This window comes from Hemitrygon akajei, chromosome 27, assembly GCF_048418815.1.
Source record: "Hemitrygon akajei chromosome 27, sHemAka1.3, whole genome shotgun sequence".
Taxonomy (NCBI): Eukaryota; Metazoa; Chordata; class Chondrichthyes; order Myliobatiformes; family Dasyatidae; genus Hemitrygon; species Hemitrygon akajei.
In genome coordinates this window covers 31,763,521-31,787,093 of record NC_133150.1, presented here as the reverse complement: position 1 = coordinate 31,787,093, position 23,573 = coordinate 31,763,521, and the positions used below count along the sequence as shown (strand labels likewise).

Here is a 23,573-nt window from a genome sequence, read left to right as displayed (position 1 = left end):
TTAGTACTGAAATATTTGGGGTGCCGTGGTAGTGTAGCAGTCAGCGTGGCACTATTATAGCTTGGGGGGTTGGAGCTCAGAGTTTGCAATTCCGGCATCGTCTGTAAGAAAGTTCTTCCCGTGCGCATGTGGGTTTCCTCCGGTTTCTTCCCTTAGTCCAAAGATGTACCGGTTAGTAGGTTACTGTAAATTGCCCTGTGATTAGGCTAGTGTAATCAGTGGGTTGCTAGGCAGCACAGCTTGGTGAGCCAGAGGGGCAAGTGTGATACTATTTGTGGACATGATATGTAGTCAGAAATCCACATTTACAGTTTGGCTATCAAATCAATATGCAACCAGAGTCTGAAATTTCCAAATGTTAAAAGGTAGAACCCCCTGGGTTTGAAAAAAAGGGAAATTCCAAGTATTTCTCACAAGCAAAGCCAACATTGGAATTCACCCCGTTATTTTGAATCCCTGATCTGCCTCAACTCAAGTACTGGACATGATGGGGAGAGTTTCAGATTCTCTTTATATATCTACTGAGTAACTCTGAGGTAATTATTTCCTGATACAATTAGTATTATTGACAGCATCTATCAATAGTTCTCACCTCTGGCATGCAGGACAAGAAAGGTTTGATGTGGATGTTGGAACAATGAACCTTCAAATCGTGATCTCCCAGTCCTCGAGTTACTCCTATAGTTGCCATGACACGTGCCTGTTGAGACAGTCAGTAATTCACAATCATTACTGAAAAGTTAAAGCAATGGGGCCCAGGCCTAAGAGCGAAAAATGACCCGATATTTATGTGCCGAGTCAGATGAAAAAGATTAAGGTGTCGAGGCTGAGGCCAAAGGATGAATCAGTGTTCGGCTCACTACATTGTAAAGCTTTATTCACTTCAGTGCTGAACTGACTCTCAGGTGTGACCTGTAGCCACTAGGCTCCTGTGTTACCTCAGTCCTGATTAACTCTGCAGCTGTGGCCTGGAGCCATCGGGCTCCTGTGTTACCTCAGCGTTGAACAGACTCTCAGCTGTGGCCTGCAGCCATCAGGCTCTTGTGTTATCTCAGCACCATCGGGCTCCTGTGTTACTTCAGCAGTGAACTGGCTCTCAGCTGTGGCCTGCAGCTACCGGGGCTCCTGTTACCTCAGCAGTGAACTGGCTCTCAGCTGTGGCCTGCAGCTACCGGGGCTCCTGTTACCTCAGCAGTGAACTGGCTCTCAGCTGTGGCCTGGAGCCATCGGGGCTCTTGTGTTACCTCAGCAGTGAACTGGCTCTCAGCTGTGGCCTGGACCGGGGCTCCTGTTACCTTAGCAGTGAACTGGCTCTCAGCTGTGGCCTGTAGCCATCGGGCTCCTGTGTTGCCTCAGCAGTGAACTGGCTCTGTGGCTGTGGACTCACTTTCAGAGACTCCATGGTTCAAAGACAACCAATTGTCTTTGTTTCCCCCATTTTGTGAACTCTAAACTGATTCTTACTCTAGGATAATCTAAACAGAGCAATTTAATGTGGACACAAGGAGCTTCAGGTAATGGCCTGCTAAACCCGAGACCGTTAGCTATTTATAATGTAAAGTGCCAGACCTACCAAAGAAGTAATCTGTAATCTCCCCATCCCTGATATACTTAGATTTTTCCCTCTCCCCCTTTTTTTCTCTCTAAGCCCATCACTCTGCCTGTTGTCAATCTCCCTCTGGTGCTCCCCTCCCACTTTCTTTCTCCCTAGACCTCCCATCCCATGATCCTTTCCCTTCTCCAGCTCTGTATCCCTTTTGCCAATCACCTTTCTGGCTCTCAGCTTCACCCCACCCCCTCCGGTCTTCTCCTATAATTTCACATTTCCCCCTCCGCTCCTACTTTCAAATCTCTTACTATCTTTCCTTTCAGTTAGTCCTGATGAACGGTCTCCGCCTGAAACGTCGGCAGTGCTTCTTCCTATAGATGCTGCCTGGCCTGCTGTGTTCTACCAGCATTTTGTGTGTGTTGCTAATCTGTATTCTCATTAGACTCAGTATCTGGGTTACTTAGATTGACTGATTTGAACCAGTCAGAGTTGAAAGGAACAAATACATGAGGCTAGGGGGCATAAATATAGAACAATGTTGGTTGTAGCCCTGGACTAGAGTCAGTAAGAAGGTGACCCAGGTAGGTCAGGTGACTTTGAGTCAAAGGGATGGAGTTCCATCAATTCAACTGATGAGGAACATTAAAAGAGTCAGGAAATCCATGTACAATAATTCCCCAGCAACCAGAGGCCAACCATTGCAGATGAGGAGGACTCCCACAGAAACATGGAGATCGGGACCACGAGGAATGCCTGGCCAGCTTAGACACCTCTTCTAGATAATATCCTTTTTCTTCATTGACTGTTCATAAAGCGTCAGGGAATTCCAGTGGGTGTGCACACAGGCAGTTAGTTTGTGAACCCATGTGCTTTTATTTGAGACAATAAAGGTTACGTGTCGGTAAATACAAATTCTCTCTGTGCCCCTCTGATCATTATTACAAGGGTAGAACCTTGTAACAGAATCAGTTCAGAGTTCACAAAATGGGGGAATCAAAGACAATTGGTTTGTCTACTTCCCCTGTCCCTGATTCATTCAAATCCACTAATTTGCAGACTGTAGTTCTTTCTGGCCAACCATTTCCATAATTTGGTTTTTTTTTGCACATTGGATGTTTGGTAGCATTTGTCATGTAGGGTTTTTTTGTGGATTCTGTTCTGGTTCTTTGTTTCGTGGCCGCCTGCAAGAGGATGAATCTCAAGGTTAAGCAGTATAGGGTATACATTCTTTGATAATAAATTTACTTTGAACTTTGAAGTCAAAGTAATGATCAAAGTTCATTTGCAATATGTTGTCATAAACTACCTAGAGAATCACTTTCTTGCAGGGACTTACAGAAAAATAACAAAATAGAATTTATGAAAAATTATAAATAAACAGAGACTGAAAACCAGGATACAGCAGATGACAACGCGTGGAGTCCATGAAAGCAAGTGTGCAGGTTTTGGAATCAGGTCAGGGTTGTGGTGCACGAGGTTATCCGAGCTGGATCGGGAGCCTGATGGTTGTAGGGTAATAACTGTTCCTGAACCAGGTGGTGGAAGACCCAAGCTGCTGTACTTTCTGCCCGATTGTCCTATTGAGAAGAAAGCATGGCCTGGATTGTGGGGGTCCTTGATGATGGATGTGGCTTAGTGAGGGGGAGGGCTTTGCCTGTGATGGACCAGGCTACATCCACCACTTTCTGTAGACTTTTCCATTCCTGGGCATTGTTGGTTCCACGCCAGGCCATGAAGCAACCAGTTAGTGTACCCTCTACTGGGCTTCTATGGAACTTCAGTCGTGCCTTCTTGGTGATGACGCTTACGTGCTGGTCACAGGGCAGATCCTCTGATATGAACACAGAACGTAGAAATCTACAGCACATTACAGGTCCTTCGGCCAACAATGTTGTGCCAACCATGTAACCCACTCTAGACACTGCCTAAAATTTCCCTTTCTATTTTTCTAGGCTCCATGTACCTAACTAAGAGGCTCTTAAAAGACCCTATTGTATCCACTTCCACCACCGCCTCTGGCAGTGCATTCCACGTACCCACCACTCTCTGTGTGGAAAAACTTACCGACATCCCCTAGGTACCTATTTCCAAGCATCTTAAAACTATGCCCCCTTGTGTTAGTCATTTCAGTTTTGGAAGAAGCATCTGGCTATCCACATGATCAATAGCTCTCATCATCTTAAACACCTCTATCGGGTCACCTCTCATCCTCCATCACTTCAAGGAGAAAAGGCCAAGTTCACTCAACCTATTCTCATAAGACATGCTCCCCAATCCAGGCAATATCCTTATAAATCACTTCTGCACCCTTTCTGTGGTTTCCACACCCTTCCTGTAATGAGGTGACCAGAACTGAGCACAGTACTCCAAGTGGGGTCTGACCAGGGTCCTATATAGCTGTAACATTACCTCATGGCTCTTGAACTCAATCCCATGGTTGATGAATGTCTTTTATCTGGAGGAAATGTTACTGTTTGTGTTGCTCCTCAACGCTTGTGGCTGGCCTTAGTTTTTACGGACAACTGAGTTCTCTTGGTGAACTCAAACCGGTTGTTATTCTGACACTGATTCAGGACTGAGAGTGTAGTGGGAAGACAGCCAATGTAAAGATGTGAGAGGAACGGGCAGGACAGAGGCTGGTCGGTGTTAGTGGAATCATAGGGAAAGGTGAATCAAAGGAGGAGAATCTCAGGTAGACAGGCAAATAGGTGCAGAGTAGATGGAAAGACAAAGTTCTGCAAATACTGGAAATCCAGAATAACACACACCAAATGCTGGAGGAACTCAGAAGGTCAGGTAGCATCTATGGAGAGGAATAAACAGTTGATGTTTCGAGCCAAGACCCTTCATCAGGACTGGAAAGGAAGGGGGTGGGGAACAGTCCGAATAAGAAGGCAGGGGAAGTGTGATGAGTCTAGCTAATGGAGGGGGAAGGTGGATGAGGAATGGAAATGGCAGACAAAGAGACTGAGAGACCTGTGTGGACTGGTAGGAATAGAAAAGGAACAAAGGGTGAGTGGGTTATTTAAAACTGATAATTCAATGCTCATTGATGTAACTCAATGTGAGATAAATTGATCTTCCCTACATCGCAATGCCTAAACTTCAATGACCATGGCTGTGAAGCGTTTTTTGGTTATGTCAAGAATACAAAAGGTGACTGTAGGCTATGGGCCAAGTGCTTATAAATGGGATTAGTATGGTCAGCATGGGCAAGGTGGGCTGGAAGGCCTGTTTCTGTGCTCCATGACGATGTTGTGAGAGTTTTGTTAACCTGTTGAAACACCAGAAATCTCTGGAATGCTCACCTCCAGAACACAAATGTGACATTGAATTATTGTAAGTGATCGCAGCTTGCTTTTAGTTGCACCACTTACCTTTTTGCCTTCCCCATACACCAATGGGAACTTCAAGTCGTCCTCTTCTATGGTCTTGTATGCCCTGCAAAAAGAACGGGGAGGAGATGCAGGAATACACATCGACTAGATCAGCGAGTCGGACAAATGCATTTTTTTTTGCAGAGGTAATAAACCATGGAAACATTCATCTCATCTCATGCGAGATCTCTGGAATAATCATTAACTAGTCTTATTTCCACTGTTCTATCCACTATTTTCTTTCAGTTCACATCCAACGCCAATCTGCCCAAATGTGCTCTCAAGGTGTTATTGGAAACTCACCCACCCTGCTGTCACCTACCAAACCCGTTTACTCCTCTATCTACCAGGAAGATTGCGGCAGGTCAAACGAAACAGCTTGTCACCACCCACTTGAGGGCAATTCAGAAAGAACAAAGGAGGTTGGTCTTGCCAGCAATGTTCAAATCCTGTCCACTCCCCTGTCCATTCAGATTCCTTTTTCTTCAACCCTTTACATTTTCCACCTATCACCTCCCAGCCTTTCACTTCATCACCCATCCCCTCCCCCCACCTACCTTCTCCCTCACCTGGCCTCACCTACCACCTGTCAGCTTGTACTCCTCAACCCCCCCCCCCCCACCTTCTTATTCTGGCTTCTTCCCCCTTCCTTTCCAGTCCTGATGAAGGGTCTTGGCTCAAAATGTCAACAGTTTACTCCTCTCTGTGGATGCTGCCTGATCTGCTTGCATTCCTCCAGCATTTTGTGTGCGATATTCAAATCTTGCAAAATGTCTCTAAAAATAAATTGTTGGTCAACTCTTACCAACCAGTCATGCTATAATCACGGAACAACATCTTGCGGCCAATTTCCCGGTGCTGAATTCTCCTTGGAAATTCCAAATGTGTGAACTCATTTCCAAGCAGATGTGGTTGTAAATATCCCTAGACAGAGAAAAAAATAATCTAGTAAAATCTTCCACAGGTTCAAATTTTTTCACCTAAGGTAGGATAAGTAATGGAGGACTGGTTTTTAAAGATAATTTTTAAGGAGGCATTGAAAACTGGAGATTTAGGGAGGGAATTCTAGGGCACAGATCTTGGCATCTGAAGACACCAATGGTGCTGTGAAGAACACTGGAGATGTGATAAAGGCCTGGAGCAGAAGCGATATGAGTGAGTTGGAGGTTTAAGCATTTTACATAGATAGATGGATCCATGGGGGTGGGGTATTGAACTATGAGAGACTTGCTTATAGCAGGATCACTGGCACATAGTATTAGAGACACATCATTCACAAGAGAAGCTTAAAATATACAAAATTATAAAGAATGAACATAATTTGAACAGAAAGAAAGCAATGTGCATTGTATCGCAAAAGCGGTCATAGTGTGGTTATACTGATTGAAGTTATGAAGATTGGTTCTTAAATCGATAAAGGGAAGTAACTATTATTGTGTTGGATTTTGGGCCTCTATACTTCCTACCTGATGGTAGCTATGAGAAGATGACATGGCCCAGATGGTGGGGATCTTTGATGATAGATATTACCTTCTTGAGGCATTGCCTCATGTAGATACTTTTGAGGATGGGGAGGGGTGACATTTTTAAAATGGGGGACGGTGAACCAATATTGAGCATTGTGCTTTGTGAGAAAATTGTAGTTTTACATATCAGTGACCATATACCTCCCGCACAACCAGCTGTCAGGTAGATGGTAGTTAGGTGAACAGGTTAATGGGGAGATTACAGAAACTGAGATTAGTTCCTAGACTGTGGCATATTATGCAGCTGTGGTGGGACTGCTAAAACAATGGACTTTTTGGAGTTAACAATGGTTTGGAAGTCAACTGAGGCAATATTCCTGATCATTTACCCATTATACCTCCACACTTAGGCAGAGCTCTTGGGGATCACCCACTATTGAAGATAAGATGGAAATCGATTCCTGACTCCTGCCCTCAATGAGTTATAGACTAATCTGGTCTGTGAGCCGGGGAGCTCTAGTTGTTCATCAATCTGATGGGGCAGAGAAAAACTGTGAAAGGGGCTGGATAGGATGGCTGGATCTACTCTCTTCTCCTATCACATTCCTTTCTCCCCAGCCCTTTATCTTTCCTACCCACCTGGCCTCACCTTCTAGCTATCTTCGTTCCACTCCCCCCTCCTTCTTACTCCGGTGTCTCCTCCCTTCCTTCCCAGTCCTGAAGGAGGGTCTCGGCCTGAAACATCGACTGTTTATTCATTTCTATAGCTGCTGCCCGACCTGCTGAGATCCTCCAGCATTTTGTGCATGGTTGCCAGGCAAAGTAGTGAGGTCATAATATGAGAGATGCTGCAGATGCTACAAATCCAAAGCAATACAGTTTGCCGAGCTTTTGTGTGTGAGTGTTGCTTCGGATTTCCAGCTTCTGCAGAGTTCCTTGTGTTTTTGTTTTGCTGCTTCCTGCCTTGTCGCACTAACTCATACATCAAAGAAATGCAGACCTATACAGAAGGCGGCAAGTAAAGACAGGAGATATCTCCTTACTAAATACTGCAGTCGCTGTCGCTCTGATTCAGGAGTGAATTCATTAGACAGTGGGATAACTTCTCCGTTACGGATTAGAATAGCCCTGGAATTAAAGATAACAAAAACATTAACAAACTCGGCAAAAGTATTTAGACAGACCAAGAGCTTAGGCACTTTGGGTCGAAACCTCAACCATCAGAACTGACGCAGGGTCCCGACTATCCCACTGCCTCCCCAGATGTTTCCTGACCTGCTAGGGACGTTCAGCAGCTTGATTTTGCTCCAGATCCCAGCATCTGCAGTCTCCTATATCGCTGTACATTAAGAGAAGCTGCTTCCAACAATTAGAGGGCTAATAACCAGAGGGCAGAGGGTTGAAGGTTGCCAGTTAAAAGGCAGAAGCAACATTAGAAAATGGAGCATTAAAGCCATTCAGCCCCTCCACGGCTGCTCCGAATTTAATTTTTATGACTTTTTATTTCACGTACATTACTGAGAACAACTTGTTCTCAATATTATTTATAATTATTGTTATTGTAGTTGCTCAGTTTGTCTTCTCATACATATTGGTTGTTTGCTCAACTTTGTGGGTAATTTTTCATTGATTCTGTAGTGCTTCTTTGTATCTGCTGTGAATGTGTGCAGGAAAATGAACCTCAGGGTAGAATATAGTGACATACAAGTACTTTGTTACTAAATTTACTTTGAATTTTGAATTGTCAGTGAGAATAAACGATTCTGGTTCAACTAGTTAACAACTGAACTGTTAACTCAGTGCCACTTTCCTGCATTAATTCGAAATCTTTCAATCGCTGTAACATCCAAAACATTCTTGGTTTTGAACCTACTCAGAGACTAAGCCTTTAAGTGCACTTGGGTGGATAATTTCAAAGCTTCACAGTACCGTGGGTGAAGAAAATTCTTTTTTATTTTGGTTCTGAAAGGACAACTCCCAGTGAACAACACTTTTGAACACCTCAACCACTTTTGAACAACACCACTCCATCACCCCTGCATCTATCTTGACAAGCAGTATATGTTTCAATGAGATCATCTCCCCTGTAAACCCCCAGTCAGTTTCTGAAATGAGAAATGCGGGGATATTGAGTGAGGACCTATGAGCTGTAGATGCACGATGTCTGGGAGAAGGTCCGTTTCCTGGAGGATAGTGAATTTGCTTGAGTGGAAGGCCGACACTCATTTGCCCAATTCCCTGAAATGTGAGTTGGATTTTATTTCATCTGTAGTGGTAAGTGGAAGAATGACAGAGGAAGAACAATATAGGCCATGAGGCATAGGAACAGAATTAGACATTTGGCCCTTCAAATCTGCTCTGCCATTCCATCATGGCTGATTTATTATTCCTGTCAACCTCATTCTCCTGCCTTCTTTTGACACCCTTACTAATCAAGAGTCAAACGAGCTCTGTTTTAAAAATACCCAATCTTTTTATTTATTTATTGAGACAGCGCAGCCCTTCGAGCTGTGCTCCCCAGCAATCCCCTGATTTTAACCCTAGCCTAGACATGGGACAATTTACAATGATGAGTTAACCTACTAACTGCTGCATCTTTGGACTGTGGGAGGAAACAGGAGCTCTCAGAGGAAACCCATACGGTCACAGGAAGAACATACAAACTTCTTACAGGCTGCGACGGGAACTCCACAGTCACCTGCGGCAATGCATTTCACAGATTCACGACTCTCCAGACTAAAAAAATCTGCATCATCTTCATTCTAAAGGAGTGTCCTTTTATTCTAAGGCTATGCGCTCTGGCCCTAGACTCCTCTACAATAGGAATCATCATCAACACGCTTACTCTATCTATGCCTTTCGATGTTCTAAACTCCAGCAAGTACAGATCCAGAGGCATCAGGTGCGCCTCATAAATTAACCCTTTCATTCCTGGGATCATTCTCCTGAACCTCCTCCGGACCCTCTCCAACGCCAGCACATCCTTTCCTAGATAATGGGCTCAAAACAGTTCACAACACTCCACTGCTGTCTGACCAAAGTCTTATAAAGCCTTAGTAATTAGCCAGAGGTTTTATCTAGTTTTATCTTTGCCTTTCCAAAGCAATCAAATGTTTTCTTTTGCATTGGCTAGGTACATGATATTGAGGGAGAGTGGCTGGTTAGAACAGAGGCTTTTGCTGTCATGTTAGCTAAGGTTTGGTAGATGGCATTACTGCACCAGAGTTGGAAGACTGCTAGTTGGTTGAAGACAACCATCTTAAGGTGTGTAACACCACCTACTCTCTGAGTGTTGCTATAGTGTTTCATGTGAAAAGTGCCAGAATCTGTCTCTGTGGAGAAAAGCTTTTCTTATATATTTATAAAGTCCATTTATCATTAATTTCAATTTCTGACCTTATTAGATAGAGAATTGGCTTCACTAACATCACTGTCTGTGGGAGCTAGCTGTGTATAAACAGTGTGCTACACTGCAGCTGTGACTTCTGAAGTATTTCAGTGGGATAGCCTATGATAGTGACGCAATGGTAAGACTCTCTTTTCATCACTTTAAGTCTGATTCGTGCAAAACATCCCAGAAATTTAAAAACTTACAATTGCACCACCCCTTCAGCTCCGTTCCCTCTCATGTGTACTGAAGCACACTAAAAACAGATCGTAGGCAAATGTGGCAACCATTTCCTGTATAGTGAGTGCCAAAGGGCAGGAACAAGATTACCAGCTGGTTGAACCGTCACAGTTGCTGGGAAGAAGTTCATGGACTCAGAATAGCATTCTGTTGAAAGCCTTTCAGCCTATTGACTCTGTGCTAGCTCATTTGAAGAGCAACTCTGTTGTGGATTTGATGTTTCAGTAGTATTTGAGTAATATCGTAAACATATTGTTTGAGTCGGCCTTGCATTCCTTAAATAACTCATTACAGGTTTTATGTATAAATACGTGAATTGCATACATCATCATGCTTCTACATGATACGTGTGCATCTCGCTTAAACTCGAAGTTAGACCACATTTCAGACTCCCGTGTCCTCCTGTTACAAAACATAATAAACTCCCCCAGTCTTTCTCCATATCCTTACAATCTAATTCCCTTTGGCAAGCTATTACTGGAATGATTTTTAAATATTCTCTGCAAATCATGTTCTCAGTGTTATTTATTTACTGTTATTTTTACTGATTTGCACAGATTGTCATCTTTTGCACATTGGCTGCTGGTCTGTCTTTGTTTTTGTGTAGCTTTTCATTTATTCCATTATATTTCTCAGGTCTACTGTGAATCCACATAAGAAAACGAATCCCAGTGTAGAATATGGTGATACATACGGTAAGTGCTTTGATAATAATTTTACTTTGAACTCTGAATATAGCGGGAATGATTTCAAAAACCCAATTTAATCACGTAAGAAAACATGTTCCCTTGTGCTTTTCCAGTTCTTTTGCCTGTCATCGTAAATCTGGGCTCTCTAGCTTTTGCTTCATCAGTTTCCTTTCATCTACTCTATCTGAAGTCTCCAAACGTCTTCATAAAATCCCTGCATGGCTTTCTTTGCTCCAAGGTGATCTATCATAGCTTCTTTAGTGATCCATTCCAGATAATCTCTCCACCGCTTGCTACAAAACTCCCCATTCTTTCTAAAGTTCAGTAGCCAGAAACACTGAGGGGATTAAGTATTTTTAAAACAGTTTTGGCCTGATCTCTTAAATGTTGTACTGTCTTTCCTATAAATTCTATTGTTCCATGACTGGGTGTATAAGTCATAGCATAGGAGATGACGAGCTATGCTGTTGATGGCAACTGAGTTTGGAGTTGTATGACAATTGGAGAGAGAAGGTCCATACTGTGGGTTAGTAGGCAAGAAGTGGAATAAGGGCTGCCAGATTCTATTGGGAGGACATGAGTGCAAAATAGCAGTTTCAATCATCAGCATTGTGCAATTAAGGGAAGACGACTGGAGTAAAGTTCTGGTCACCAACATACAGGAAAGATATCAATAAGTTTGAAAGAATGAAGAGCAGATTTGCAAGGGCTTTGCAGGGACTTGGGTTATAGGGAAAGGTTGAATGGATTAGGACTTTATCCCCTGGAGTGCAGGAGAATGAGGTGAGGTCTTATAGAGGTATACAAAATTATGAAGGGTATAGATAAAATCTCATCTATATCTATAAAAATTGATAAGGCTTTTTCCCCTCAGGTTGAGTGAGACTAGAATGAAGATCATTGGCTTAGGATGAAAGGTGAAATATACAAGGGAAATTTGAAGGGCAGCTTCTTCGCTTAGGGCAGTTTGAGTGTGGAATGAGCTGCCAGAAGAAGTGATAATGCGGAATCAACTTTAACATTCATGAAATCTTTGGATAGGTACATGAGTGGGGGTGGCTAGATGGATATTGTTCAGGTGCAGTTTGCTGGGATAGGCAGAGGATTGGGCTGGCATAGACAGGATGAGCTGAGTGGCCTGCTTTGTGCTGTAGTACTCTGTGATTCTAATAGGAAGAAATGTGGAGGCAGGGGTGTAGTAGGTGAAGGCCTGAACGTTGAGAGCAAGTATCTGGCAGCCCTCCAAGTCACATTTCCCAGCAATCCCACACCTTGATCAGTCCTAAGACGTCATGATCCAAGTTCATTGCACTAGAGAAAGATGCCATAATTTTCTGAAATGGAAATCACATCAGGAGTGCAAAGGTGACTCATCTCTAAAGGGCCCAGATGGATATGGTCATTAGTAAGTTCTACTCTGGGTAAACTAATTTTCAGTTGTATAACACTGTTCAAAAAGTCGAGATAATTTTAGCCTTCTTAACTGCTTTATCGACCTATTCGGTTTCCGTTATATTTCTGCACAAACAGCCCTGCTATCACATGGCATGCAGCTTCTTTAAACTGCTTCCATATTTATAATTTAGATCCTTATTTTTCTTCCAGAAACCAGCACCACATGAATTTACTAAGTACATTTTCATCAGCAATTACTCACTTCCAAATTTTGTGTCTTTCGTAAATACTGAAATTTTCAACAATGTATTCTCATCCATGTTATTAATGGATATCAAAAATAGCAATTAGTTTCAAGATTGGTATAACTCTATTCAAACTAAACCAAAGGTTAAAAAAAAAAGCTCAAAGGTTCATTTATTATCAAAACATGTATCCATATCCAGCTCTGAAATTTGTCTGCTCCAGATAGCCATGAAACAAGAAAAAACATGGAAGTCATTCAGCAAGAAACATCAAACTGACCCCTCCCCACACACAAACAAAAAAGAACGGTATCCCGATCACCACCCCCAAACAACCCCCTCCCCCGCACAAAACAGAAGAGGAACATCAAACCCTGCAAAAAACAACCCCTCCCTTGCATAAAAAACTAAAAGTACTTCAACCCCTCCCTCCCTTCGCACAACAAAAGAGAAAAGGAACGGGCAATAGAAAACAGTATATCAAACCTGTAAGTCTGAGAAAGTCCAGATTCCATAAAAGCAATAGTCCAATCATTTCGATTCATGGCTTTGTTGTCTCTTTTATCAGAAGAACCTCAATATCATAAAAATCATCTGAAACCCTTCATGGCTTCAGGACATCTGAAAGGACTTTACCACTAATTAAATATATTGTGAAGTGTGATCACTGCTATTTATCACACTGCTGCAAACTTATACAAACAGTGATGGGAGAAATAAAGGATTGAGTAATCATAATAATTTTATATAATTCTACATTGTAATACATGTAAATGTATATGGAAAATAAACTGATTCTTGATTCTATTAAGTAGGGATCAATAAGACTCAGTTCTCCACTGTGAGCATTGGACTGACTGACATAATCAAGTTTATGGAGACGACTCAAATCCATAGCCTCTTGCCTCAGAGGCTTCAGTGCCTCTTGGCATTAGAATGGCAAGGTGCATTGACCTTTTGGTAGATGGGTAAGAGAAAGACAGTATAACCTTAATGGCACAGTTCAAAGGAGTTTGCAGGAACAAAGGGATCTTACACTTCACATGCAAAGATCTTTGAAAGTGGTGGGAGTATTGACAGAAAGAAGTATGTGGGATCTATTCAGAAATAAAGGACTTAAGTCTGAAAGCCGAGAAATGATGCTGAACCCTTAAAAAGTTCTGGTTGGGCCTAACTAGAGTATTTCATCCATTTTGCAGCAGAAAGGATGCAAAGGCCCTTGAGGGAGTGCAGGGCAGTTTTATCAGTGTTTCCGGGAACGAGAGAGTCTAATTAAAAGGATGGACTGGAGGAGCGAGGATTGTTCTGAAGCAAAGGAAGTTCAGGAGATTGCAAGTTTAAATAATGTAGATAAAGGACTCCTCCACACATCAGCTAACGATATAACAGGGGGAAAATATTCAGGGTTGGGACAAGGGGTGGAGGGAATGTATGAAGGAACTTTGTCCTCACTGTCGTTGGCAATGACCTAGAATTCATTGCTTACAAAGTTATTGGAAATGATTGAAGAGTTCAAAATTAACCAGGATCAGCAATTGAAGGAATTAAATGCAGAGTCACAAAGACAGAACGGGACCTATTGGATTGCACTTGTTGGGCTGAATAGCCTCTTCCCATGTCAAAATGATTTAATTGACTCAAACTCTGATGCAGTTCTAGCACAATTTACTGTCGTCCAGGACTAGGAAGCTTGGCTCTGTACCTGCTGTCACCTGCATTTGCCACGTAGATTTTTCCCAGAATGTAGATCACTGCCAGTGCACAGCAGCCACCCACAATGCAGGAGGAGTTCCGCTCCTTTTCAATCTGTTTGTCCTGCAGCAACGAGAAAAGCCCATCCTTCAGACCATGTACAACAAGCATTCCAGAAACCCCAAGTACTAATCCCCTAACAGCAGATCCCTCTCGAAAGTGTCAGAGCATGCAAGGGACCTTGCCAAATGTTCCTTCCTCATGGTGGCAGGGCACTCTCTCTAATACATTCAGATATCTCTTCAAGTGTTGCTCATAATTAATAACACCTTTATCATGATATAAAACCAGCTTGCATTTCTATGATATCTTTCATTACCTTAACCAGAGCACTTCATAGAAAATGAAGTTCAGCCATGAGTGCAAAATAGAAGCACAACAGCAAGTTGGTGCACAATCAGCTCCAATGAGCAACATTGTATAATGAACAAATGTTCTGGGTTGAGGGTTTGAATCATTAAAATAATTGATCAGGATACCAAGGTCTCTCTAGCAAGGTCTATCTGGATACCTGCTCTCTCCGAATAGCATCTGTGTCCCAGTTACATGTCTTGCCTAGACTTTAGCTCCCTTGACAGTGTGCTACATTCACTAGCCAAGGTACTGTGAGTTTACCTGTGGCTTTGAGCTCTTGAACCCCTAACGATCTGGTTTAGGAGGTAAGGATACAACCAATGAGTAATGATTTTGCTGTTAAACTTGTGATCCAATAAATGCGAGTTAAAATCAGGCAGTTTGGAAGTTTGATTTAACTTTAGATGACTTCAGTAGGCTGTTGCAATGAATAACAATAACTTTTCAGGATGGCTCATTATCAGCTTCTTAGTCAAACATATGGCTTAGATATATAGAGTTGGGCGTTACGTCGGCAGGTGAAGGACGCAGGATACTCTGGCATCCTCCCTCAGCTCGTTATGGTACATAGAAGACAATTTTGATTATGTTTCCTAGATTCACACAGGCCTGGAGAATTTCAGTACTTTTGTTGCAACTCCATAGCCTGGATCATTTCTTTGGAAGTCAGCCTGATTGACAGATTTGACATCCAACAGTGGGGAAGACATTCTGGTGTAAGCACAGGATCAGGAGGACTGCATCGATACCCTCAGACTTGGAGTGTGATTTTGGAGGGTTTAAAGGACTAGGTGGGACCCATAAGCAAAATGTTTGAGTTGTTGGGGTTCCCAAGCACGGACCATCCAGCTATCCACTGTCAGGGGATGAAATTTGGCCTCTCAGGCCTCATTAATATTATTTAACATCCTATCTCTTGGGATTGGGTTTGCTGACCAGCCCTAATCTTACTATGATGGCAAAACCCAGAGCTTAAAGGGTTGAGAAAGTGCAAGACATATTCAGCAGGTCAGGCAGCATCTATACAGAGAAAAATGAAGTTACATTTTCAGATTAATGACTTTTCATCAGAACTGGTGATGTGAAAAATCCAAGCGTATTTAGAATTGTAGAGAGTGACGTGGTGGAGAAAGCAAAGGGAACATTTGCAAAGGGATAAGCTGAACTGTACAAGTAGACTCATTGCTTCTGCCTGTTCTTGTCCCATAGTTACTGTACTTCTTCCTGTCCTAAATATATTTTCCCTCTGTTCCACTTCAGTTCATGAATCTTTTGATGCCCTCCCTCACTTTGGCAGTGTCCGAGTTGGGACTAGGAAACTATTGACATTTCATCTCCTCATACCTCCATCTCACACCTGGAAGGTTGGAAGGCCCTGTATCTCTTCCCTGACCAAAAGACCAACTATTCCCTCTCCATCACCACACTCGTCGCATGTGTGAGTTCATTCTTATTTTAAACAACTTCTCCTTCAACTCTACTCACTTTCTCCAAGCCAAAGGTGTGGCCCTGGAAACCTGCTTTGCCCTAAGCTCGGTTGCCTCTTTGTTGGATATTTGGAATGTCCTTGTTTCAGTCTGACTCTGGCACTCTCTTGTTATGGTAGATGGAAGGTTGTTTTGATGATGTTCCCTAGGCTCACACAAGACTGGAAATTTCTGAAAGCTCTCAATTTCAAGGACCTAAACCTGATTCTGTACTTCCCCTTCTTGACTTCTACACCAGCCCAGCCTTACATGTAAAAGGGAGACCCTGTGACACAGCAGGTAATGCTGCTCCCACACAACTCAAATGACCCAGGTTTCATTCTGACCTCTGATGCTGTCTGTGTGGAGTTTGCACACCTTCCCTCTGACCACACTGGTTTCCCACAGGTGTTTGGGTTTCCTCCCATATCCCAAAGATATCTTGGTTGGTAGGCAATTGACGACTGTAAATTAGCTCTAGTGTAGGTGACTGCTTAGATAATCGGGTGTTGGGAGGGTGGAGCTAATGGGCATGTGAGTAGAGAACAGATTGCTGGGAAAGTGTGGGAGAACTGTGGCGAATTGTTCTCAGGGTCAGTATAGACTCAATGGTTGAATGGCCTCCTACATTGTATGGAAATTTGAAATCTATTCAAGCTTATTGATTCCCATGCACTCTGAACTATCTCATCTGACCCCGTTGCCTACAAGGATTTCTTTTCATTCTCCCAGTTTCGCGGTTTCCATCCCATCTCTTTGGATGATGATCACACCAGTGCCTCCGAGATGTCTTCATTTCTCCTTAAACATGGTTCCCCCCCCACCCCACCACCACAGATCAACAGGGTGCTCTGTTTCTGACACTCCTCTCCACCTACAGCCAAAACAAGGATAAGGTACTCGTCATCACTTTCACATTCAACCTCGAAATATTTTACCACTTCTTACAAGATTCTGTCTGTAGTCTCCTTTTCAGCATTCTGGAGAGAATGTTCCCTTAATGTCTCTCATGACCACCAACCCTTTTCATGGTACTTTCCCATTAAATTGTAAGAGGTGCATTACCAGCCCTCGTGCCACTTCCTTCCCCATTATTTAGAGACTCAATCTCTCAAGGTGAAGCAATGACATGCTTGCTCATTTTCCGATCTAACATATTAGACCAGAAGACCACAAGATATAGGAGCAGAATTAATTTATTTGGCCCATTGAGTCTGATCCGCCATTTCTTCATGGCTGATTCAATTTTCCTCTCAGCCCCAATCTCCTTCCTTCTCCCCGTATCCCTTCATGTCCTGACTAAACAAGAATCTATCCACCTCTGCCTTAAATATACATAAAGACTCAGCCTCCACAACTGCCTGTAGCAAAGAATTCCACAGATTCACCACTCCCTGGCTAAAGAAATTACTCCTCATCTCCATTGTAAAAGGATGCCCCTCTATTCTGAGGCTGTGTCCTTCGGTGTTAGACTCTCCCACTATTGGAAACATCCTCTCCACATCCACTCTATCAAGGCCATTCACCATTTGATAGGTTTCAGTTAGGTCACCCCTCTTCTTCTGTATTCTAGTGAATAGAGGGCTAGAACCATCAAACACTCTTCATATGACAAGGCATTCAATCCTGGAATCATTTTCGTGAACTTCGTTTGAACCCTCTCCAGTTTCAGCACATTCATTCTAAGATAAGGAACCTAAACCTGCTCACAATACTCCAAGTGAGTCCTCACCAGTGCTTTATAAAGTCTCAACATTACATCCTTGCTTTTATATTCTAGTCCTCTTGAAATGAATGCTAACATTGCATTTGCCTTCCTCACCACAGACTGAACCTGCAAATTAACCTTTAGGGAATCCTGCACAAGGACTCCCAAGTCCCTTTGTGCCTCTGTTTTTTGTATTTTCTCTTCATTTAGAAAATAGTCAGCTCTTTCATTTCTTTGAATGAAGTGCATGATCATACACTTCCTGATACTGTAATCCATCTGCCACGCCTTAGCCTATTCTCCTAATTTGTCTAAATCCTTCTATAGCCTCTCTACTTCCTCAAAACTACCTGTCCCTACACCTATCTTTATATCTTCTGCAAACTTTGCACAAAGCCATCAATTCCATCATTCAAATCATTGACATATAATGTAAAAGGAATCAGTCCCAACACAGACCCCATTGGAACTTCATTAGTCACTGGCAGCCAACCAGAAAATGCTCCCTTTATTCCCACTCATTGCCTCCTGCCGATCAGCCACTGCTTTATCCATGCTAGAATCTTTCCTGTAATACCATGGGATTGTAGCCTGTTAAGCAGGCTCATGTGTGACACCTTGTCAACAGCCTTCTGAAAATCCAAGTACACAACATCAATTGAATCTCCTTTGTCTATCTTGCTTGTTATTTTTTCAAAGAATTCCAATAGATTTGTAAGGCAAGATTTTCCTTGAGAAACGCTGCTGACTACGGCCTATTTTAACACGTGCCTCCAAGTACCCTGAGACCTCATCCTTAAAAATCGACTCCAACATCTTCCCAACAACTGAGGTCAGACTCTCTCTTCTATAGTTTCCTTTCTTCTGCCTGTCTTCCTTCTTGAAGACTGGAGTGACATTTGCAATTTTCTAGTCTTCCAGAACCATTCCAGAATCCAGTGATTCTTGAAAGATCATTACTAATGCCTCCATCATCTCTTCTGCCACTTCTTTCAGAACCCTGGGTTCCTAAACCATCTGGTCCAGGTGACTTATCTACCTTCAGCCCTTTCAATTTCCCAATAACCTTCTCTCTAGTCATGGTATCTTCATGCTCTTCATGTCCCTTGACACCTGGAACTTCCACCATACTGCTAGTGTCTTCCACAATGAGGACGGATGCAAAATACTGATTCAGTTCGTCTGCCATTTCCTTGTCCTCCATTACTACCTCTCCTGCATTGCTTTCCAGCAGTCCAATATCTATTCCTGTCTCTCTTTTACACTTTATGTATCTGAAGAAGCTTTTGTATTTAATATTATTAAATATTAATAGCTAGCTTACTTTTGTATTTCAGCTTTGTCTTTTTTAGTATTCCATATTGCATCAATTACTCTTGATATAATCTCCTCCACACTGACAAGCACAAACACAGATTGGGAAACACCTCCACTCATTCCATGAGGCAACCTCGACCTTTCAGTCACGTGCCCCTGTCCCTTTCTCATTATGAACTCTGTATTTGTTCCTGTACTATTCCAGCGATGCACAATGTAAGCCAAAGGAATGGCACTTTATCGTCTCGTTATGCATATTGTGGCCCTCAGCTATTTCAGATAACCAGTTTTTCCTGTTTGTGAGAACTGGTTATCAACTGGACAAGCTTGGCATTTTCTTCTCTCCAACCCTCCCCCCAATGCAACCTAACATGCACCTCTATAATTCTGATAAAGGACCACTAACCTGAAACATCATCACTGTTCCTCTTCGCACACAGTGTTACCTGACTTGCTGAACATTCATAATATTTTCTGTTTTCATTTCAGGTTTTCAGCATCTGCAGTTCTTTGATTCCCATTTAAGGGTTCCTACACATGCTATCAACGTCAGCAGAATTAGTCCTCTTTGCCTTTTTCCAAAATCCATACTTCCTGAATATAAAAATTCAACAATCCTGTCCTGCCTTCCCCTGCTTAACCAGATTGGTTTTCAGTTTAATTTCTTCAGATCTCAGATAGTTCATAGCTGTTTTGGTATTAGGTATGATACAGTGATGTAACAGGATAGAGTTTGAACTATATCATATCCAGGTATCTATTGATCAGATATGAGAAGTCATATCCACTGTAATAGCTAGTAACTACAATGAGCTAATCAAGAATTTAAACCAATCTGGAACAAAGTTAATATGAAACTACTGGATTATTTTAAAATTCCATCTCATTCATTAGTGGCCTCAGGCAATCTCGAGTGTTAATAACATTGGAACATTTAGAAAGTCATTCTTTTTTGCAGTAATTAGGAGTGGAAGCTGTTCCTCTCAGCAATGCAGCTAACCTAATCGAAAAACCCCACTGATCCCAGACATACTCCCTTCTCCTCCCTCCCTTTGAGAAGGTACAAAAGCCTGAAAGCGTGAAGCACCAGGCTCAAGAGAGCTTCTGTCCCTCTGTTATAAAACTATTGAATGGCAATAAGATGGACTCTTGACCTCACAATCTACCTGGTTATGACTCCACCTTATTGGCTGCCTGCACTGAACTTTCTCTGTGTGGCACTTTATTCTGCATTCTGTTATTGTTTCACCTTGTACTATCTCAATGCACTGTTGTAATGAATTGATTGTATGAATGGATGAAAGACAGGTTTCTCACTGTACCTCAGTACAACTGACAACAACCGACCTGTTTACCACTGCCCACAGCTTCCAAACAAAAGCAGGCATTAAATTGTTTTTGCATTCAAGTCTCTGAACCTGGACCTGAATCATCTGTTATCTATCTTATCTGACACTATGACCTCAGTGACGGCCAGAAGATACTTTTGGGAGCTGCTTAAAAAAAGGTAGAGCACCTAAGCTCAAGATGTTACGGTCCCATAGCTCACCATCTGCTTAAAGGCGCTTTCTATTGCACCAATGACCAGGTACTCATGCGAGATCTCCTTCTCCAGTTGGAACCGTGATTCACTGTCAGTGGGAGGCTCCCAGTCCCTCTGATGTTCTAGGCTTTTTGTGCCGTCTGCCGATACTGTCTCCGGGTCACTGGAAAGGCAGATCGGCGGTGGTACGTCACAGTCTTTCAGGATATCGACAATGTCACGCAGCTGTTCACAAATGTGGCTGTGGAGCAGTCTCGAGGCCATGACAGCAGCACCGGTACCCGCATGGCCATCAAACAACGCCCAGTAATGAAATGCAATTTCATTGCCTCCCTGGGGGGAGAAAAAACAATGACAGAAACAGAACAACTTAGGCTATACGGCGAAGGTTCCCATCCTCCAGGTTTGCATCTAGGATCTCAACCAATGCCAACAAGTGACATGGACGCTTAACTCACTCGCAGAGTTCATGATGTTCCCACTGCATCACATAACATATAGTTCAGACAATGCTTCTTTGCTCACAAGCTACTTTGCACAATTCAGGGCTCATGACTTTTGGATATTTTTGTTTCTTTTTGTTCTCAGTTATTTAAATCAGGGAACTCAAAGGAGGATGAAAAACCTGCATTCTGATGAGATCTTTCATAATCTTAAAACCTCACAAAGCACTTGACAACTAATTAAATAAATTCTGAAAGCAGGTTATTATCATGTAGGATGTACTGCAGCTAATTTATGCACTTCTGACTTCTCAAAATAATGTCTAGATCTTTTTTTTTTGTTTGTGGCAATGACAGGTAAATAATGGGCAGCACGCTCGAGAGGGAGTGCTCTTCAATGCAGCACGGTGCGATATTTTACATCCACCAGCTAACAGATGGGATCTGGGTTTAATATTACAATCAAAAGACTTAATACTGCATGCAAATTACACCTGAATTATAGTCTGATGTCCTGGACTAGGCCGCAAATGAATGAACTTCTATTCATATCTGACGAAACTTAATGGGATGTTCTAAATAGCATTAGGTTTTACAGAGATCTGATCCCTGGCATTGTCTGTTTCTCTTCTGTCATCTAGATGATTGTATTGTGATCACTCGAGTTCTCTGTACGACTGGGTATTAGGGGGAACCTCTGGAAATAAACTATTCAGTCTCGAAAGGAGGTCCCAGAGAATCAAATTGTTTGTAAGGTAGGAATACAAGATGAATACAATGGATAAGACAGAAATGACTTTTAAATCAGCACCGTCTACCAGTGAGAAGCACAGGGACAACAAGCACATGGGAATAGCATCATCTGTAAGTTAAATACCTTCCTGACTTGGAAAGATGTCTGGTCTATCTATTATACAGTCTAAGTTCCCAAACTCACTGCTGTTGGATTAGGGTTTACATTTTTAATTTTCTTTATATTTGCTGATAATGTAAGTGTAATCACTTGTTTGTTTGTAAATACGGTATTCAGTGGATTTTTAGTCATTTGTGATATAGCTGGTTCTGTGGCTTTTTATAGTTTCTTTGTCTGAAGTTGGTGTCACATGAGCGTAAGTCAAACTATCTCAGAGGTGGTTCTTATCAAAATAATTTCTCTCATCTATATGAGCTATTTTTCAGTATAAAGGCAAACATGAAGAAAGATTTTTTGACTTTGTTCAGTTTTTTCTTTGCTCTTTTGTACTTATTGTAGAGCGAGTTGGTTACTGTTACTTCCTTGTTATGAACGTCAAATAAAATGGCTGTAACCACAAGATTTATGCTTCATTCCTGACTTCCGAAGGACCTTCTGGACAGCAGCTTCTCCAGATCCAACAGTGCCAAACAGCAGGGTGATTCACCAGGACGGAGGCAGAGCAAGGCAGCAGCTGACCACCCGCTCAAAGGATGGGAAATATAACTTGGCTTTACCAGCAACACCCACATTGTGGGATTAATTAAAACTGAAGCATGACAACTGGTTCAGGGCCAAGGAGCTAAACTGGTAGGAGGCAAATCAAAAGACCCAATGACAATTGAAATGTCTTTATTTGCTGGAATACGTAATAGATTCAGTTGAGATTATTTATTTATCTACTGAGATACAGCACAGAATGGGCCCTTCTAGCCCTTTCAGTCATGGTGCCCAGCAACTACCCCCCACAATTTAATCAGGGGACAATTTACAATGACCAATTAACCTACCTACATCTTTGGAATGTGGGAGGAAACCGGAGCACCTGGAGGAAACCCACGTGGTCACAGGGAGAATGTGCAAACTCCTTACAGGCAGCGGTGGGAAAGGATTTAAGGATTTGTTGGAGAACTGGAATGAGAAGTAGGGGACTGAAGAATCAGACTGGATGGTAACAGCCAGACAGGTTGACATCCAACACCATCATTTACCTTGTCACTATCTTCATTGACCGCCTTGGCTCCTTTGCTGTTCTTCTGACTCCTACTCTCCACAACGACTACTTCACGGGTAGCTTGATCTTCATTCAGGGGACTTTTTCCGGCGTTAATCACCCTACAGAACAGAACCATACAGAAGTCATTACCGTGGCCATAAGACACAGAGCAGAATTAGGCTATTTGGCCCATCGAGTCTGCTTTGCCTTTCTATTATCACTGATTTATTATTCCTCTCAACCCCATTCTCCTTCCTTCTCCCCGTAACCTTTGATTCCCTTACTAATCAAGAGCCTATCAACTTCCTTTTTAATTATACCCAACAACTTGGCTTCCACAGCCTTCTCTGGCAATGAATTCCAGTTTTATAACCCTCTGGCTAAAGAAATTCATTGTCTCTGTTCTAAAGGGACATTGCCCTATTCTGAGGTGGTGCCCTCTGGTCTTGGACTCCCTCACTACAGCAAACATCCTCTCCATATCCACTCTATCAGGGATTTTCAATATTCAATAACTTTCAGTGAGATCCCCCCCCTCATTCTTCCAAACTCCAGCGAGTACAGTACAGGCCCAGAGCCATCAAAGCTCCTCATACATTGACCCTTTCATTCCCGAGGTAATTCTTGTGAACTTCCTGTAGGCCCTCTGGTGGCTGTGGCATTCAGTTCACAGTGACTGAGCAGTCTCTGTA

At 42.5% G+C, this 23,573-nt stretch overlaps 1 protein-coding gene across 1 annotated transcript in view; it reads right to left on the bottom strand.

The window, feature by feature from the left end:
• The window catches only part of LOC140717230 (protein phosphatase 1H-like), a 50,704-nt gene that overhangs the window by 9,503 nt on the left and 17,628 nt on the right, over positions 1–23,573 (bottom strand). The window contains exons 2-8 of the mRNA XM_073030572.1: positions 22,877–23,000; positions 20,496–20,822; positions 14,052–14,164; positions 7,436–7,520; positions 5,732–5,850; positions 4,927–4,990; positions 593–700 (exon numbers count right to left, since the gene is read on the bottom strand). Of these exons, the coding sequence (XP_072886673.1) occupies positions 593–700; positions 4,927–4,990; positions 5,732–5,850; positions 7,436–7,520; positions 14,052–14,164; positions 20,496–20,822; positions 22,877–23,000 (940 nt within the window). The remainder of the gene's footprint in view (positions 1–592; positions 701–4,926; positions 4,991–5,731; positions 5,851–7,435; positions 7,521–14,051; positions 14,165–20,495; positions 20,823–22,876; positions 23,001–23,573) is intronic.